The 20199-nt window shown below is 39.7% G+C and overlaps 1 protein-coding gene across 1 annotated transcript; it reads left to right on the top strand.

Annotated features, from left to right (window-relative positions):
- The first annotated feature begins 2746 nt into the window (after positions 1-2746).
- SQLE (squalene epoxidase) lies at positions 2747-18266 on the top strand. The gene is made up of 11 exons (XM_074843005.1): positions 2747-3579; positions 5697-5949; positions 6224-6404; positions 8995-9091; positions 11998-12111; positions 13724-13895; positions 14210-14305; positions 14889-15031; positions 16124-16220; positions 16860-16947; positions 17727-18266. Exons 1-11 carry the CDS (start codon positions 3295-3297, stop codon positions 17917-17919), a joined length of 1719 nt encoding a protein of 572 aa, XP_074699106.1. The 5' UTR covers positions 2747-3294; the 3' UTR covers positions 17920-18266.
- Positions 18267-20199: the final 1933 nt, after the last annotated feature.

Genomic DNA, 20199 nt, shown 5'->3' with positions numbered 1-20199 from the left:
ATGAAAAGATGTTTCATAGTAGTCATCTTGACAGGGTTTCACAAGTGAAGGAAGAAGTCTCTTATTCTAGAAACAAAATTCTTAACAAAGTTCAAGAATGCACATAAATACAAAACAGAAAAAAACATGTTGTTTTGTAAAGTTGGACAATAAGGCCATAGCAAAAAATCAGTAGCTCTACCTACCTATCTACAGAAATACCTTTTTATTTACAATAATGTGAACATCAAAAAATAGCTCTTACAGTGAACAAAGAAATGCAAATATGTCACGCTCTTCACCATAGCCAAGACAGTGAGAGTAAATGAAGAGGTAGTGGGGAGTCACCCACTTTCAATGTCTTGGCTGGAAATACAGAAATGTTCTGATGATATCTGAGCCTTGAACACATGCCTCTGTGAGTGCTGCATTCAAACCCAGAATTCGGTAATTGCTTCAATTCCCAGCGCTAGCCACTCCAAATAGAAGTAAGAAGAAAAATGACTCACAAATTACATAATCCTGAAAGACATTTTCCATGAGTGTTTCATCAACAGAAGGTGATTTCTTGGGGTGGAAGAACAAGCGTGCAGTTTTGTTGGTCACCTAATAAGATCTAATTACAACCTGCAGCTGAAGGGACACCCACACTCACTCCTTCCTGTACCAGCCCTGTATTACTGCCCTCTGCTCTGGTTCAGGCGCAGTGGCTACCGGGTGACTTGGACGAGACAGAAAGTTGATGTTCTGTAGTGGGTTACACTTACATGTTGTCACCAAGTCAACACAAGTTACCTTACAGCTGCATAAAGGAGGATCCACAGTGGGGAAAGAAGGGTTTTGTGTAGTTTGCAGTAAAGCGTAAGATGAAATCTTCCTCTAATCTTAAAATCATCATACCATTATTTCATTCACGTAGTTCTGCTTCAGCCTGTTTTCTTAAACACCATTCTTCCTTCTGTTAGCCACTTAAGCTTGCTCTGGTCCTCGGTACAGTTCTGACTATGCACTTGCATCACTCTGGTATTATTTTCAGTAGTTGTTGGTTCACATATGTCAATTGACATTTCTTAGTCTTTAGAAGGTTTGTGTTGGTTCCAGTAACTTAAAGGCTATGGTTCTTTTCATGTTTGGTCTCTAGCATGAAATGCCCAGAAGGTTACACGCCGTTTAATTTGGTCTTACAACATGCTGAGTGACTCTGTAGAGCTCAGTTCATTAAAAAAAAGCATGTTTAGCAGGCACAAGGAACATTAGCGAACACATTGAAATCAAGTGCAGATCTATGTAAGAGGTTCAGTCTCAGGTGGTTTAAACATAAAACTTGCTGACAGCTGTAATAAGCCTAGTTCAACCTGGGGAAAAGCAGCTCCTGCTGTGAACACCTTTTTACAGGTAGATGCCTAGGATTACAGATGCCTGTGCTGCACCAGAGTTCATTTCATCACTGAGGGAGTAACCATCATTGCTGGACGAGACCCATGTCTTTACCATATAGAAAAACCTGTGCTTGACCTCATAGCTCACAGGATCTTTATTTTTAGCCTGAACTGACTGATCTGATGGATAAACCAAAGCCCCTTCTCTTACTGGCTCCTGTTTTCGCCTGCATTTATTCAAGTCTGCCAAATTGTTTTCAGTCTCCTTTTCACTGCATAAGAAACTACTAAACGTCTTTCCCCTCTTCAAAATCCGCTCTATTTTACCACTGCAAAGTTCTCATCTCCTTTTGCTCCATTTGCATGTGATTGGTTTTGCTCATTCTTTCACCAGTTCTGCCTGGAGTGGAGTCCTGACGTGTTTCATAGCTTCATCACTTTTAAGTATTATTATACTGTAATAGACTTGTTCAATATTGTTGCACTGCAACACGTACATAGCCCAAGGTTGGTCCCTCTCACAGAGAAAAGGGACGACCATAGGTGTGTGCCCCCGAGCAGCTCAATGCTAAAAAAGGATAATTTCTGTTTTGTTGGTTTTGTCCAGCCATACAAATCATCCCAGGAGCAGATCTTCAAACTCCCGGTCGGTAAGGCTGGGGCACAGCAGGCTCTTTCTTACCTCGCACCCCCTCCTCCCGTTTCTCCCTTGGGTTTTACATTTCTGGGCCCAGTTTGGGGCTGAGCGGCTGGCAGCCTGCCCCTGCCCCTCAGGCTGTCCCGCGGCCGCCTCGATGCCGTCGCCATCGCCCCCCGGGCCGCCTGACGACTCCCGCCCACGGCCCTCGGCCTCCCCACCGGCCCCTCAGGCACCTGCGCCCCTAGCAGCGCGCATGCGCGGCCCTGTTAGGCAGCCGGGCGGGAAGGGCCGCGGTAGCGCTCGGCCCGCCGCAGCGAGCAGCCGCCCCTCATCCCGTGGCCATGGCAACCTCGGCGCTCCCGCCCCGCCCTCCCCGTCGTCACATCGGCCTAGGTGCTCGGCGGGCGCAAGCCCCGCCTACCCCCCGCTCGGATTGGGCGCCTGGCCATAGCGCCATCTCGGCATAGCACCGCCGATTGGCCAGACGCCGCTGAGGCACGGGGCGCGCGGTACCTAAAAGGAGGCGGAGGCGATGGTTCATTAGCATAGCTCCGCCCTCGCCGGCCGGTCCGCCAGCCCGCGCGTGTGTCCCCCGCCCCGCCTTGCGCTCGCGCTGGGGCGCCGCCGGGGTCCGGGGCGCCGGGCGGGACACGGGGGCGGGGCGGGGGGCGCCGGCAGCGCCGCGTCCTCCCTCCGTGAGGCGGCTGCGGGGCCCCGACGCGAGCAGGCAGAGCATCAGCCGCGCCCGCCGGGTGTGAGCCTTCCTCCGCCCGAGCCCCCGCTGGGTGCGTCACGGGCGGCTGGGGCGGGCCCCGCGCAGGGCCGTCGCCTCGCTCACCGGGCGTGCAGTCTCCGGTCGCATCGCTGCCCGCGGGAGCCGAGGCGGGGCTGGGCGCGGCGGAGGGGTGACCCGGGAGGCGGTGGGGCGGGGACGCGCTCCAGCTCCGCGAGCATCGCTTGTGGCGGGCGGCGTCGTGCATTTCCTTGAGGTGCTGTGCGGAGCTGGGTGATTTTTAAGAAGACGTTTTATATTAATTTTTTTGGGGGGCGTTTTTGAAACCTTTCTCTGGGCTCCCGTGGCAGCCCGGCGAGGTGGGGCTTCATCCTTTACATGGTTTTGTGGAGCTCCTTGTTTTTCCATTGAGATCTCCCTCCTTGCCATCAGGAGAGGAAGTCTTTGCGTTTCTACACATATATTTTTTTTTGATACCTTGAACAAAATCCCATTTGGGGCAGCTTCCATCAACGGGAAAGCTTTGGAGAAAGCAACCAGGAACAGTGACGGGTCCCCTCACAATGTGGACCTTTCTAGGTATCGCCTCCTTCATCTACGTGTATAAAAAGTGTGGAGACCTCATGACTTACGCTAATAAGGAGGTGCTACTCTCCGTGTTAGTGTTTTTCTCCCTTGGCTTGCTGCTATCGTACAGGTACCACTTCAGGGGGCCCAAGCAGCAGCAGCAGCGGAAGGCCCACCTGGGGATGCTCTCCGATGTTCTCTCAGCTTTACCACTTGTTGGCTTCATCTGGGCTAAACCCACTCCAGGATCTCAACAAGTTGAACAACCCAAATCCAGAAAGGTAGGTTCAATTCAGATGGGGTGCAGTGTCCTCCTCTTGTTCCCTCTGGCTGCTGATCCTCTGCCCTGATGAGGGAAAGGAGCTAAGAAAGGATTGGAGAGGGTTTGTCTTTAGATGCTGGATATCTGTTTTGTCATATTTTTTGTTAGTTTTGAATGGCAAAAGAGATGGTGAAACTCATTTAAGTAGTAAACTGGGGGTTTTGTGTAGTCAAATGTGTTTTAAGAAAGATTTGTAGTAAAGGATTATTATACTAGCAAAAAAATACCTTCAGTTGCTAGTGTGTTGTAGAGATGAAGGACTGGTGCATCTCTCCTATGAGAAAAGGCCAAGAGAGCTGGGACTGTTCAGCCTGGGGAAGAGGAGGCTCAGGAGGATCTTATCAATGCATAGAAATACCTGAAGGGAGGGTGCAAAGAGATGGAGCCAGGCTCTTTTCATCGATGCCTAGTGACAGGACCAGAGGCAATGGGTGCAGACTGAAACACAGGATGTTTGCTCTGAACATCAGGAAACACTTTTTTACTGTGAGGGTGACTGAGCACTGCAACGTAGTTTCCCAGAGAGGTGGCAGAGGCTCCATCCTTGGAGGTATTCAGAACCCAGCTGGATGTGGTCCAGGCCAGTCTGCTCTGAGTCTACTTGAACAGGGGGTTTTGGACCAGATGACCTCCAGAGGTCCTTTCCACCCTCAGCCGTTCTGTGGCTCGGTGATCAGCTTCCTAATATTTATGGATAAAACACACTTGTCTAGACAGTGGTACATAGAATTATTTGGAAATTATTACCAAACTATTGTTTGTACAATGGCTACAGGCCCTGAGCTGAGATAGTCGGTTCCGCTCAGCCCAGGATGAGACTTTGTGAGACAGTGGAGAGAGCTGTAGTTCCTGGCTGGAGCTTAGCTGGAGTCCTGCCATCTAAGACTGGACTTGCATATTCAGTACATCAGTGGGTTGGCACTGTTTGGCTTCTTTCCAGTGTACTTCTGGGCAATTTCAGCTGAGCACTGACCCCCTGAACAAAAGAACTTGAAACTATTTTTGGCTGCAAGTCAAAGGTTCTAGATTTTTATTTTGTTTTGCTGGTAAAGCCTGCCTTTACGCCAGTTTCTTGTATTATCTGAATTCAGATAGTTTTGCACTCCCTTGCTGCGTCATACATATAAACGTGACACTATACCACTAGAAATTCTGGTGTCAGTGTTGTTCTGTGCATTTGTTCCACTGATGCAATCGTATTTTACCACTGTCAGCAGTGCAGTGCTGAGGCATTTGTGAAAGAGTGAATTTGACTTTATTCTTCATTCTACCAGCTGGAGAAATGACTTGCAGGTTTGCACTGGAATAGCCCTTGCAACATTTTTTCACTTTGAAGAGATGCTGTTAGGAAGGTACTATAACACAGCTGGTCTTCATGTACCAGTTTATATGTTAACTGATACATAATCTGATGTATGACAATTCCTAACAGTTTTAAATGTAGTTGAATGGTAATTTTGCCTGTACTTTTTGACTGTCTGATATCAGAGTTTTCATTTCAGGACCATTTCTTTGTAACATTTCACAGGTAGCTGCTTCTGCTGACACTTTTACATGCTGAGTATTACCATAAACTGTTATTTTGGTAGGTAGGTTCACTTACAGTAAAATTAAAGAGGAATACATTTTCCAGTGAATCTGATAACATTTTCACTGCAAAGTGCTAAGGCCTCCGTGTGGTAGTGACTCACTGATATGATGGCATTGGTGTGTTACTTTATAGACGAAGGGTATGGGACAGCCTTGGCTTACTGCGTTTTATAGTAACTTGACTTTCAGTTTCTCTGAGACTATGTTAGTGGTTGTCTTTGATCAGCAGGACAGTTTTACGCAAGTATCTTGATTTTGTTTCGGGGGGTGTTGTTTTTTCTTTTCTCTGCTTGTTGAGTTTTTGTTGCATTGTAGAGTACAACTGATTTAATTTTGAACAAAACTAAACTGGAAGATGTTCTCTTAACTACTGGTGTGCTCTCAGTCCTCTGGGTCAAAGTAGGACTAGTCCAGAGTCAGCCCTCTGACAAGATTATGGTACACATGCATTGGCACATGTAACTTTGTTGGCTTTCTTTTCTAAAGGGTAAAAGAGAAGTAAACTTCTCAGATGTACATCTGACAGAGACTGCTCCAAATGCAACGTTATCACCCCAATATGATCCAGAAATTATCATTGTGGGATCAGGTGTCCTTGGTTCTTCCTTGGCCACGGTGCTCTCAAGGGATGGAAGAAAGGTGACTGTGATAGAGAGGGATCTGAAAGAACCCGACAGGATAGTTGGAGAATTGTTGCAACCTGGAGGTTTTAATGCACTTAGAGACTTGGGTCTTGAAGGTGAGTGCATTTTAAAATGTAAATGTATCTATAACACAACGGTTATTACACTCAATTATGTTTTTAGAAAAAGCATGCCTACTGGGAAAATTAAGAAATACATTATCTATCTTTAATATTTGAATTAAAATTGCTTGCGTATTTCCAGTCTGCCATTTTGAAAATATTCATCCTTCAACATGTGTGTTTTAAGAAAATCGGACTCTATGTAAAGAGATACTTTTCATGCATGATTAAGCTTTCTTAAAGACTTTTTTAAACTCTTCTATTGCAGATACAGTAGAAGGTATTGATTCACAAATAGTAAACGGTTACATAGTTCATGACAGAGAGAGCAACTTGGAGGTTGAAATTCCTTATCCAATATCTGAGGATGGCAGCGTGGCAAGTGGAAGATCTTTCCATCATGGCCAGTTCATCATGGGTCTCCGAAGGGCAGCTATGGCAGAGCCCAAGTGAGTCACATTGCAAATGGCACAGCTGGGATCCAGAGATTCAGAAGCACTGTTCCCAGCGTCCATGAGATTCCTTAACTATTTCACTCTGACCCCACAAAGAGGGCTGCAATGAACAAGACTGAGAGAAAGTAACAGCTATAGTTGCTCATTCTGTTTTCTGCAGACATGTTCATGAGTTGCATATACATCATACATTACCCTTTGGGACAAGTTAGTCTTTAAACTATGGGAATATAGGCTTTAAATATTAGGCAAGGTACTGGCCCATCCATGTGAGAGAACAGTTCAAGAGTAAGGGGTTGATTCTGTTCTACTGATTCTTGGGTTCGGCATTTTACCAGAGAAATGACCGTTTCTCAGTGAGCAACGCGTAGAACTTTGGTCAAGAAACGAGTGGCAAATCTGGTATCACTTCTTAGCATCATAGAATGGTCTGGATTGGAAGGGACCTTTTAAAGGTCATGTAGTTCAACTCTCCTGCAATGAGCTGGGACATACATTTCTTGCATTGATGTTATCTATGATGCCAGAAATCAAGCTTCTTTTACATTTGCATGTTGTTCTGGTTTTAATGTTAGCAAGAAATCGAGCAAAATAACTAGAAAGGAGCACTAAATGGAAGTAGCTCTTTCCAAGTATTAAGCTCTGGTTTTCAGAGTCTTGAAGACACCTTCTCTTCCTAATGAAAGAAAAATTAGTGTTTGTTATTTCCTCTCTAACTGATTTATTTCTTTTATACAAGAGATGAGAAGGAACTTTTATTGAAAACAGATTCTAGGTGCTGGTTTCTGTGGGGTATTTTTTTGATTTCTCTTTTTTTTTTTTCTGCTAAATAATGCTTATAAGGGAAACGTGGCATCATTTTTTATGTTACATGTCTTTATTCTGAACTGGAAAATCTCTTTCTCCTATCATATCTGTTATATTATGAATTACTAAAGTAGGACTAAAGACAGCAGATCTGTAGTACAGTTAAAATTAACAACAGCCACATTTACTAGCTATAAAAGCTACAGCCTTCTTGTTGAGGGTTCAAGTTCAGTGAAATTTGGACACCTGTTTGCTCCACTTACTGGGAAAAGTCCAGTATCTGTACACAGTCTTTGAAGCAGAAACTTACAAAAGCTAGTTTGTGACTTGAATTCAATGCTTTCCTCTTTCTCCACGCTGTCTTTAATGTTCATTTTGTGTATGTTTGCTTTACATTTTAATTGTAACATAGAAAACTGCATGTTAAATTAAGGTCTGGGAGAGGTCAAGAACTCTTAATAGTGCCATGACACTTTGTTTTTCATCTCAAAGCTTGTGAAAGTGTAATTATTACTGATTAATACAGCCTCATTATAAGTACTAGGCAATATGAATTTATTTCAGATGAGTAAAATTAATTTTGCAGAGTGAAGAGGTAGGGCATCATTAGTTAATTATTTTTATAGTGGGTGAAAACGAAGTGAGCATGCACTTAGATAACTGAAGTGACAACTGTAGAAGAAATTTAAAGCCGATAGGATCCTCAGAACTCTGATTCACCTGCTGTTAACCTGACATGTTGCTGTACTCCCTTGCTGTTAGTGTGCTTACACTTAACCATTCATATTTTGATACAGCCAACCTGCCTGTTGCCTGGCAAATTAAGTCAGTCACGATCTGCTCTGAAATTTCCATGCTGGCTGACATGCAGAAAAGATGTGAATTCAATTGCTTATGTTCTCTGAGACCCTAAAATATTCAACTGTTGTATTCTCACGTGGACCTTTAGCTCATTTCTCCAAGTTCTAGAATTCCATCTAGATATGAAAATATTTAGAGAGAGTGTCCATTTTGAGCTGTGAAGTCTGAACTGCTGGGGTCAGGTCTAACAGCTCAGACCCCACAAGAGATGTAAGTTTACAGAGATTTAATTTGTGAATCCCAAATAGCTCTCATTGGGAGGTAGAAGATGCTCAGTTCCAACTCTAAACATAAGCATTAGCAGAACTTTAAAAGCATAAATAGCAAAATAAAAAAAAGTGTATCCTGAACTCCTGAGGTGAAAAGGTAGATGTCTCTGTCCTAAACAGGTTAGATTATTTTGGACTACTCTGAGAATTGGGTGCCTCACTTTTACCTAGTGTACGTGTTAAGTGTTGAAGTGCTACTTCAGATCTCGCTTCTGAATTCTGCTTGGAGTTATGTCTCACCCACGCTGCCAGCGTTTCCCGCCATTTAGCAGGGATGACTCAGTCAGCTGCCTGATTTCTGACCACTGTTAGGTGTCAAACTCCTGTCTGGAGCCATGGCCATGGAGCACCTGAAGCACAACTGAGGATTCTGCTAAATGGTAGCGTGTTTAAGATAAGGACTACAGTTTTAGAATATTCTCAGGTATCAAACCAAACGGTAGTGTTGAACTGAAATTAGTGACAAACATTTTTGATGTTTAATGTGGCTTCTGAAAGTGGTCAAGAACACATCTTGTCTCTAAAACTTAAACTGTGTTGGCAGAGACAAGATTAGTGAAAATCTGTCTCTCCTGTGTCTAATGCCTTGAAATGTTGGCATCATTAATCCTCTTCCATTCTGTTCTAACCCCTCTTTTTTATTTCAGTGCAAAATTCATTGAGGGAACTGTGTTACAATTGCTTGAGGAAGATGACTGTGTTGTGGGTGTTCAGTACAAGGACAAAGAAACTGGAGACACTAAGGTAAGACAGTTTTCTGTTACGATCTTTGTTAAATTATTGAGAAAATCGTTGGTTTATATATATATATAAAACTTAAAAAAAAAACCCTCTTTCAAAGCACTGGTACAGAAATAATGCAATTATCAAGAAAGTGAAAGCTTTAATAAAGGGAGATTACTTTCTAGTGGATACAGTCCCAACATAGGGGAATTCTTGTTATAACTTCTTGTACAGCTTCTGCTTTCAGTGTCTCTGGAGAATTAAGTTCATTATTTATTTCAATATTCATATGTCTGGAGTTTAAAATCTTTTGAGAGTTACTGGTGAAAAAAACCAATATATTCAGATTTGTGCTTTGCCTGTGTGTAATGGTCTACATTTCCAGATATACTTCTACCATTGACTGAGGTGTCTGAAAATAAGAAGATGGGTGTTTATTCATAGAGATAGTTCTGTTCAGTCATTTCTTGGATCACAGAAAGAGAGTTCTGGCCTATTTTAATTGCATCACTGATTTGATTAATGTTTTTTGCCTCAACTAGTACTAAACTGCTGAGCATTACTAACAATCTTTCATCTTCAGGTCATTTAGAAATGGAAATGGGGATATAAAAACATACATAAGAGAGCCTTTTAAAAGTATTTGCCCAAGACGTAGGAGAGCTAGTTGATTTTAGGCCCTCCTCAGGCAAATGCCTCCCTTGATGGCAAAATGCTGTAAATAGGAAGCTGTAAGAGAGCTGAGTAGAAACAGTATCTTTGGCCCCTCTGGAGGTAGCTGGAGGAAGGGGGAGTTCCAAGTCCTGTTCCTTGGTCTGTCTTTCATGTCATGTAAAATTAATAAAACTATATTAGGAAATCCACTCTAGCAGAATAAGCCATTGAATCACAGGTGGGTACTGGAAAGATAGGGAGTTAGCAGAGGAGGAGGTTTTTGGCAGGGATGGAGTGGTTTGTTTGGTTTTTTTTTCCCCAATCCAATTGGCTTTATCACCCAGCAATGTAAAGGGGTTGTTTTTTGTTTTGTTTGGGGAGTGGAGGGGGATAGTGCATATTTTGCTTTGAGATTTGTTTTTAAGCTTTACGCATTTATGGATGTTGTTGTAATTTTAAGTGTGGCTTATCTGACCAGCAGTAGGGTGACCGGTGTTTTAGCCTGCATCTTTCCTGAGGGCACTTGTGGTGTTCTTAAGGCTTTGAATTCCCTATCTGTATAATGGGAATAAACAAATTCATGTTTCACTCTGAATGCTGAAGTTCTGTGGCTTGAAAGAACTGTTTCATTTGCTGGCCTAGATCCCCTTTGATTTTAGAAACCTAGTGTAAGTAACTTTCACTAAACATTTCTTCTTAACTGTGTTTCCCTACCTCTGACTCTTTACAGCTGGGAAGCTACTTAGGGGAAAAAAGCCAAAGCCTGTTTGCATTCCTTAGTCTGTTTTCATAAAGAAAGGAGGGTGATCTACATTTTGTCTGTGGTTTTCTGTTCTCTCCATCCCTGTTGTCCACCACATTACCTTTGAGATTTTTATTCTCTTAAATGAGATTCAAATTAGCCAGCATGCTAAAAATCAACTTAGAAAGTTTATCAAAACCAGGCAGCTGAATAGAGTAAAGGTCTTAGTATGTTGATTGTGGAGAAATTGTAGCATAAATATTCAGATCATTAGACACCAGGGAACCCATATGGGCAGGTGACTTTGCTCTAATTGCAGGAATAATTAGAGCTTGCAGTCATCTGAGACAGGAATCCGTAGGAAAGTGGTTTTGTTAGCTCTACTCTGGAGCTCACTTCTATAAGCTCAGACACCATAAATGTATATTGTTTTACTCAGCTCTACGCTCACCTGACTTTTGTCTGAGTTCCCTTTACACAGCAAAAGATGTAAGGATTGTGTGACACAAGTGACTGAGTTGATTCCTATGCAGGAGAGAACTGCTCGTAGAGGAACCCATTCACATACTGGCTCACCAGATGCTTCCATCCAATAGTAGAATATTTTCTAGGAGTGCTAATGAAACACAACATGCTTTTTTGCCTTGTTACTTGCATCCTGAAAGCTTGAAAGGAAAACTTTTTTCCTGCTTATGCCAAATGTATGAGATTATTGAAGGCCAAGGACTAATGCTCAATACAAATCTAGTAATTTGCAGTTAAATCACTGAATATACTGACATCAAGAAAGCTGTAGGTAGAAGGAAACATCTACCTCTAAATGCCTTCTAGTATAATAATGTTGTTATATTACCATAATAGTAAAATGTTTAAAAATGTATTTTAATAATCAGAATAATTTGCTCATGTTAGAGAGCAATGTGTATGTGTTAAACATTAGGAATTTGTGCATACGTTCAGGCTGAACCTAATCAGTTTACTCAGATTCTCTTTTCTATTTTGTCTGTATACACTATTTGTTCTTATAGTTCCTAAATATACTAGGAACTGCTCAGAGTTTGCTGCTTGGTCTTTTAAAGAAGGTCTTGGTATGCTTACTGCATTTCAGTTTGCTACACTTCAGTTTGTTTTTGTTTAGTTGCTTATGAATGGTTCTTTAACTTAAAATTTCTTAGGTTTTTTTTTTCTTCCTGAGGAGCATTATAGGCTCAAGGGATCAATTACTCTACTTTTCTTGTGGTGGGTTTTTTTTAATCCAAGTTCCAACACAGTCCCATAACTCTGTTATCTGATTGCATGTCTAAAAAGGCTGGACTATACGATTAGATCAACTTTTAGAGGAAATAGTTAAATATGAATATGAGGAAGGCAAAAAATACTCTATTTCTTAATAACTATATTATAAATATGGTCTGTGATTCTCTTATATGTTTGTTGTTTTGTAGAACATCTGAGAGCTTTGGAGTTGTTTCCTACTGTTAAGCAAAATTGGAAATATCACGTCTTTTTTTATTTTTTCTTTATGCTGCAGGAACTTCATGCGCCACTTACTGTTGTAGCTGATGGACTTTTCTCCAAGTTCAGAAAAAACTTGGTCTCCAGCAAAGTTACTGTTTCATCCCATTTTGTTGGTTGCATTTTGAAGGTAACTTTTATGTATAATACTGTATAAGCCAGTATGCTGCCACTTCTTAATGTGGGTCTGAATTTCACTGAATATATTGTTGTTCATTATCTTTTCCAACAGAATCAACTAGAACTATGCTTTTAGAAATATATATACAGCTGTTCTATCAGTTTCTGTGTCCCTTTGAGGAGCGCTTGGAAATTCTGGTCTATGTTTTTAACTCTTAAATTATTGATGCATACTCCATCCCAGCTCTAGGATGGCTGAACTTGCTATGTCAGACTTAACATGTTTGGTACAGTTACAGATCAGATTTTCAACTCTTAAAACACTTTTAAGTAACTGTGAGCCACTTTTGGTTTTGGTTGTTTTTTTGTTTAAAGTGTATGTTGTTCTCAAAAGTTAGATTCTGGTTTTAAGAGTGGAGTAGTGTTAATCTTAAACATATAGATGAACAAGGGAAGGTTTAAAAAAACCAGAGTAGGATTCAACATCGCTAGTTTAAACTGAACACTGGACTCACTAGACCAGTTCATAGAAAATACTTCTTTCCTTTTTTAAGGAAAAGCAGTTTCAACATTTTATGTAAGGTAGTGTTATGTGTGCTATTAGTGCTATATTTCACATAGCACTAATCTCTGGAGTAGAAGTAGGCACCATTGTAAAGCTGGAACCCAATTTGTAAAATTGTTTCCCTGGATATAGGTTCTTTGACTGGTTTGTGTTAAGACAGCGGTAGCTAAGATGGTGACACTCATTTTTTTGAAATGCTTACGGCACTTGTTCAGGGAGCAGTTTTAGATCATCCTACCAGCTGTGGGTCAAACCACCTGTGTTTTATACTCCAGAAGAATACCCAAACTGTGCTCCTGCCTGAAGGTGGGGTACCTTGTAACCAGGTACATACATACCTTCAGGACCTGTAAACTTCAAGAGAAGAAGTGGGAATCTGGGTTGGTAGCTGGGTGGTTGGAAAACCCAGTTAGAAATCCTGTCTGGGTCTTGCCCTCTGTGGCTGCTGCATTAACTATGGCATTAACAGCAAAAATAATTAAGGGAGAAGGAACCAAAGCTACAGAATTTTCACTGGACTGGAAACACTGACCTGGAGGAACTTCAGCACTTTTTGGTCCCTAACCCGCTTACCACTGCCCAGGTGCCTCCTGTTTCTCTACTTTTGGAAACATGTTTAAGATCTAGTTAGCTAGGACCCTATGATTCTTCCTCAGTTGGTATCTCCATGTAGTTGTATACAGACTAGAGTATTTCTTTCTCTCCCACCACTTTCTTTATGAAAACAATATGATCTTACTGAAAGCTACCACATTGATTACATTACAGGTTATCAATGGCATGTATTAAATATTAGTGAGGTATTCAAATTAAAAGTATAACTTCATATATTCTAGTAAATATTACAGTGTATTGCCAAAAGACTTGTAACTACACTGAAGTTTGGCACTTTCTTTTTGAAAACACTTCTCTTGTTCGTTTAAAGAGAAAAATAACACAAACAATATGATATGGGATTGTATTTCAAAAGTTCTTCAGAAAATGATTTTGTATATCTGAAGTTTAATATCCTTTCATTAATCATTCTCAATCTTTCTCCCCCTTCTTTCTTTTTAAGGATGCACCACAGTTTAAAGCTAATTATGCTGAACTTGTTTTAGCTAAAAGTAGTCCGGTGCTAGTCTATCAGATTTCTTCAACTGAGACTCGGGTCCTTGTTGATATTCGAGGAGAAATGCCAAAAAATTTAAAAGAATACATGATTGAGAACATTTATCCACAACTACCTGGTAAGTCTAGAAAGATCTCCAGCCGTAATTGTCACAATTAAATGTGCCAAAAAAGGCACATTTTATTTAATTCATTGAACTGTGTGGGCTTTTTCCATGTGTGCAGTTACTGTTTCAGTAACCATTCGTTCTTCTTTGATTCCATGTCACACAGCAGTTTGTTCAGCCCACATCTGTAAGGTTAGCAATTCAGAAGGATTATATGTCTTAAGATATATATATATAATTATATAATTATCTCAAGATATATAATGGGTTGTGTGCAAATTATTTTAGACTCTAAGTAGTATAACTAAAATATTTCGTTATTGCAGATCACTTAAAGGAACCATTCTTAATAGCAGTTCAGAATGATCGTTTAAGGACTATGCCGGCCAGCTTCTTGCCTCCTTCAGCTGTAAACAAAAAAGGTGTGTATTATGAAATAAAAGGAGTGAAAAAGGCATTATAAACTTCTTCTGGGACCTAGGGCTTTGTTGTCACAGAGGTATATTTGTTGTTCAGTACAACTGTCTCATAATTCTATGAAAAACAGTATTTTGAAAAGGTGTACCTTGGGCACAATTTAACTGGAACGTCTATCTTGACACCAGACTTTAAATGAATGCCTGCTTTATTTTTAAGTTTAAATCACTCAGTTGTTCAAGATTATAGAAGTGTGGTCTTTTTAAGAAAAACTTGATTGAAAAAGGAAAGAAATTACCTTAAAAGGTGTGTGTGTGCCTGTGTTCTTTCACACACACACATGCATACTTACAGGGAAAGAAATATTTTGACCATGATCATCATAAAGGCTTTTTAAGCCTGTTAATTAAAAAACATTCTTTTTTTTCCCCCTTTCTTTTTTCTTTTTTAATTTCTAGTTGTTATTCATCTTATTTTCTGGTGGGAATGAATTCTGAGTAAGACTGATTTTTAAAAAAATAGATGGTTTGAGTTCTAAGATTGTGTAATGGTCACGCAGTATCCCATTGTTTTTTCTCTCTTACCTAGGTGTTCTTCTTTTAGGAGATGCATATAATATAAGACACCCTTTAACTGGTGGAGGAATGAGTGTTATTTTAAATGATATTAAAATATGGAGAAGTTTGCTCCAGGATATTCCAGACCTTTATGAAGATGCTGATGTTCTTAAGGTGAAGCTTTATTTTGGACTTATTTTAGGTAGCTTTTGCTGCGATTTAATGACACACTTTTAGGTTTTATGCAACTTGGGGGCAGGTAAGTTATTAGTGAGGTACAGCAGTTTTCAAAGCTTTGGCTAGATAAATCATACATTAGTCATTCCCCAGTAAGTGGAGCTGTGAGCGCTGTGGCTGTGTGGCAAAAGGCACATTCAAAACTGCTTATGGACTTGTGTTTTGCTTGAGGAGACCGGTGTGATGTGTCTAGTCAGCATGCTTGGCTAGTATAACCTGATATTCCCATATTAGTAGTGCATTTGTAATGCAGATTGATCTTAAATGGGGTGGGGTCAGACCATTACATTTGTGTGGGTGGTACATAGAAAATAATGAGCATGTGTACCCAGTTTTTCAAGGTGCATCTCAGTGCTCCGCTAGCCTCTTGACTGCTGCATTAATCTCACAGTAGTAAGTTGGAAGACATCCTTCTTTCCCAGGAATCAGCACCATGAGTGTTGATGCTAGGTTTATTTTTTCAGTGAGATTTAGACCCAAAATTCTGATGAGTAGGTAATAAGATTACTTATTTGTTTACTGCTTTTAATCAGGTTAGACACATTGTCTTGGCTAAATTAGAGCTAGAATAATTATAGACTACAAGTAAATTATTCAAAAAGTGTATTTGAAAATTGAGAAGCACTTAGAGGGACCCTGAATGTCAGGACAATACAGGACTTACCTGACCAAATGCACATACTTACATTTCAGCTACTCACCTTAGACTTCCAGTTATTTCCTACTTAATCAACAGAGAGAACTAGGTGGACATTATCCTTCAAGTTTCTGACATACCCCAGCCACCTACTGTAGGATGAGATGAAGCACACCTTGGAACTACCTTTTTTTTTTCTATATTTAGTGTAAGAGGAGCCTAGATAACAGGTTCAAGTTTCCAAAATTCCTTAATGACCTAGCTTGCAACTGATCTAGCCTATCACTAAATCCACTCTACATTTTCACGAGTGAAAATGCCACCTCTTAGGGAATCTTTTGAATGTTCTTCTGTACTTACTGACAGAAATATTTTTTTTCCCCCTTTTTTAGGCAAAAAGAACATTTTACTGGTCAAGAAAAAGATCTCATTCTTTTGTAGTGAATGTTCTTGCGCAGGCACTTTATGAACTCTTTGCTGCCACAGATGGTAAGTATATTTTAAAGGTAACTTCTGACTAGTTACAACGTAGTAACTGCCTGGGGAGGCGATGTGTATGTGTATGTGTGTATGTCCATGTGCTTGTGTGTGTATGTGTATATTGATATACATTAAATGTATGTGTATGTAAATGCATGTATGTGTATATTAATATTAAAAGTATATCAATCAATATATATTAAAAATACATCAATAAATCAAGTATTTTAATGAGTTAGCTTGGGTTCTCTGCCTAGTTGTTTAGTTCTAGTATTATGTAAATGAGTTATAACAATGTGAAGGCAAATCTGGAGTTAAGATTAAAAAAACAAAACAAACAAACAAACAAAAAACCAAAAACAAACAACCAAAACCAAAGAAAAACCCCACAAAGGAAAAAAACAGAAAATACTTGTTCTTGTGTCAGTTAATTTAAGAATATGTAGATATTCTATAAGGCTATCCTCTGCTTAAATAAAACTAGCTCAAAATCCAGCTTAATTTAACAAAACAACAGCTACTGAAGTACCAAAGTTCTGGATTTAATATCACTGTTGCATATGCTGAAAAAAATTTTGGTGTATGTTGAATATATTTGTTGAGTGATTTTTTTTTTGTGATTTTTTTTTTTTTTAATTAATTTTGTAGATTCCTTGCATCAGCTAAAGAAAGCCTGTTTCCATTACTTCAGACTTGGTGGAGAATGTGTTTCGGGTCCTGTTGGATTGCTATCTGTGTAAGTTCAGTGTGCTCCTAATAGTTGATGTGAACCAGGTCGAGCACTGTGAGGCTTGGCTTTGCTCCTAGTCAGCTCTGCACAGGGGGAATGGTCCACATGAGCCTGTATTTTTAGGATTGTACTAAAAATTGGAGCTTTAGTAGAAGCTATGTCTTTAAATGCTGACTTTTTTTTTTTTTTCCTTTGTAAGAAATGCCCCTAAAAGCTGGAGAGGAAGTTAATGTAGGTGGCATGGAAGTTTGAATGAGGTAGAGGGGTCCAGACTAGCAGAGGAGCTGGTGGAGATGTTTCATGCTTCACAACTAATAGTTAAGGATCAGGTGTCCCATAAAAGAGCATAAGGAACTGGGAAATTGGTAACTATGAAGGTGCTTTGAATGACCCCTCAGAAACCAGTGAATGCCCAATAAATCATGCTACTTTGAACATGTGAGAATGTGTGCATTTATATTTCTCCATTTCTGGAGTGAGAGCTAAAACCGATAGAGCCTGTTGAGAGTAATCCCCAGGGGGTTGATAAAGGCAGAGACAGACTACCTGAAATCAAGAGAAAGCAGCAGTGTATGTTGGCTGTACTGTAGAAGGAAATACAGGGTGTGTAGCAGCTCCAAGACAACCAAATTTGTATTTTTGAGTTGAGACGGCAGGACCAGAGCTGTCTAAATCAGAAGGGGGTTTGTAATCTTGAGTGAAGATCTCTATTTGTAAAATGAAAATTTGTCAGTGTTTTCTCATTCTGTTTATTTACATGTTTTATCTATTTATTTTTAATACAGGTTATCTCCTAAACCAATGGTTCTGATTGGCCACTTCTTTGCCGTGGCATTATACGCTGTTTATTTTTGCTTTAAGTCAGAGTCCTGGATCACCACACCTCGAGCGTTTTTCAGTAGTGGAGCTGTTCTTTACCGGAGTTGCTCTATAATATTTCCACTTATTTACTCTGAAATGAAGTATTTAGTCTATTAAAATCCAAGGGGAAATGACTGGAGGAAGAAAACATGAAAATCTCAATGCCTTCAAATCTTTGGACATGTACTATTTAATATTATGTTTTCTTCTCTTCAAAACACAATTTCCTTGATAAGGATTTGACTTTAATTTTGGTTTTGTGGCTATATACATATATATTATATGTAAATATTCTTTTCTTTGCAATTAAAGTTCAAAAAGGAGTTAGCTGTTTACAAGGACCATAATTAAGTGTTGACATGTGGTAGATAATTGCCAGTTTTGTCGGAATTTCATTCCTTGCTTTATCCATTGCTGAGTGCACCACTAATATGAATAAATTAAAAAGTGAAAACTGTAAACCATATGCTGCTATTATCCGTCATGCTTTTTGCTGTTCACTAGTTTCTTATACTTTATTACTGTGAAATATTGTAACATTCTTGATTTGGGTTATTTCATTAGGATTTGCCTCTTATTTTTCTGTTGCAGCTAAGATACTAGTCTGCTGACACTTAAAAGGACACTGTAAAGGATTTCAGATCTTGAAGTGTCACCATATCTTTAACTTCAGTCACTATTGCAAGTGCCATGTTGCTCTTCTGAAATATTTTTATTACACCAGAATTCATTTAAACAGGTAATAATCAAACCATGATTATGTTGGCTACTGCATTCCACTCAGGTACTAAAAGCACATGTTTTTGAAAATTTCTTCCTATCTCACTTTCTTTTAAAACTTTAGGGAGTTTGTTTTGTTTTGCTTGGTGTGTGTGCAACTGAAGTTTAACGCTGCCACAAACTGAAGCATAGGAACAAACCATATCCACTGAAACAAATTCAGTCCAGGCTATTTCCAGTAGACAGTAAAGTGATCTTTAATATTATTTAGAAAAATTAATGAGAAGTACCACAAAAGTGTCCTTTTAATACTTGGAGTATTTTTTTTTCTGTAGAAATTACTGCATGCTACTAAAGAGTTCATGTCTTTAACTGTTGGTTACTATTCCTCTCAAAGTTATCAGTATGCATTCCTTTGTTCTTGTGTATTTTCATTTTTCTCTACCTTTCTTATGATTGCTTTGTGTATCACTGTATAGGTCTACTATTTTGGCTTACCTAAACAATCACACATCAGTGCAGCCAACCGTTTAGAGAGCACTAACAGATTACGTTTTTCTGTACTGGTGAAACTTTGACTATATCTTGAGAATGACAGATTGCGTAAGCTGTATGTAAACATACATTTGATGTTGGACTGTGGAAAACAAAAAATCCATGGAGAGGCTTTTTTTAGTATTTTATTTGACAGATATTTCAAATGACCTGTTCTTTTCCAGAAGCAAAAGTATGTATATTTTTCTAACCATTATCCCTTTTGATACCCTCTTGAAATTACTTGCATCATGAATATGTCTATGTTTAAACTTCAGGGTAAAGTACTAATATTTTCAAATATCATTATATATGGTAACTAAATGATGCCCCTTTAAGGGTACACAAAGTTTGCAGAATTTGTACAACTGTTTTCAAAATTTGTGACAATTTTGAAAATATTGATTAATTTTACATTTTCTATTTTTTTATATTATTTGCAGTCAGTCTCTTTAAAGTCAAGGATAAACAGTCCTGAGCCAAATACGCATCCTCAGCTAACTTAAATAAAAAGTTATGATACCTGTAGAATTTTTTTTTTGTTGCTGTATCTCTGGTTAATGAGTTTTGTTAGGTCCTGACTTACCAGGAAATACCACTGTGCTTAATTTTACATATATGTTTAAGCATTTTTTTCTTTTCTTGAACTCAGTGCCTAGTTAAGTGTCTTGATGATCAGGGTAATCATCAATTGTTGGAAATTACCGTGGGGGAGAGAACAGTCTTGCATGTATGTGTAAGGAAGAGCAACATGAAAATATGACTCATAAAATGATGACGTGCCTTGTCCTCAGGACAAGATGAAGGATCTTGAAGTATCAAACAAACTCGGATCACTTGCACAGGGTGCATGTGGGCTTCTAACTGAAATTACTGATGAGTTAGTCTTGGGTAGTATTTGACAGTGTTGGCTGGGCTCCTACTCCAGCTGCTCAGTGGCACACAGCAGCACTTTGCCCTGATGAAGAAAAGTCTCAGGGCAGAATTTCAAGCTGTGTTCTGCAGTCCCTGGCTGCCATGTTTTTCTCAGAGACGCAGAGGCTGGGGGCTTGGGGGGGAAGTCATGAAAGAAGCAGTTTTTGAGCCAGATGAGAGTAAGAAGAGTAAAGCTGGCGGTGAGTGGGCAATGCCAAAAAATACCAA

This window comes from Strix aluco, chromosome 1 (assembly GCF_031877795.1).
Source record: "Strix aluco isolate bStrAlu1 chromosome 1, bStrAlu1.hap1, whole genome shotgun sequence".
Lineage (NCBI taxonomy): Eukaryota > Metazoa > Chordata > Aves > Strigiformes > Strigidae > Strix > Strix aluco.
The sequence above is the reverse complement of the archived record's forward strand: the minus strand, read 5'-3'. Positions and strand labels throughout refer to the sequence as shown.

Excerpts from the sequence above, each read along its gene's own strand:
- SQLE (XM_074843005.1), top strand. The coding sequence starts at position 3,295 with ATGTGGACCTTTCTAGGTATCGCCTCCTTCATCTACGTGTATAAAAAG. Across the intron at positions 3,580-5,696 it reads AACAACCCAAATCCAGAAAG|GGTAAAAGAGAAGTAAACTT; the intron begins GTAGGTTCAATT and ends TCTTTTCTAAAG. Across the intron at positions 16,221-16,859 it reads ACTCTTTGCTGCCACAGATG|ATTCCTTGCATCAGCTAAAG; the intron begins GTAAGTATATTT and ends TTAATTTTGTAG.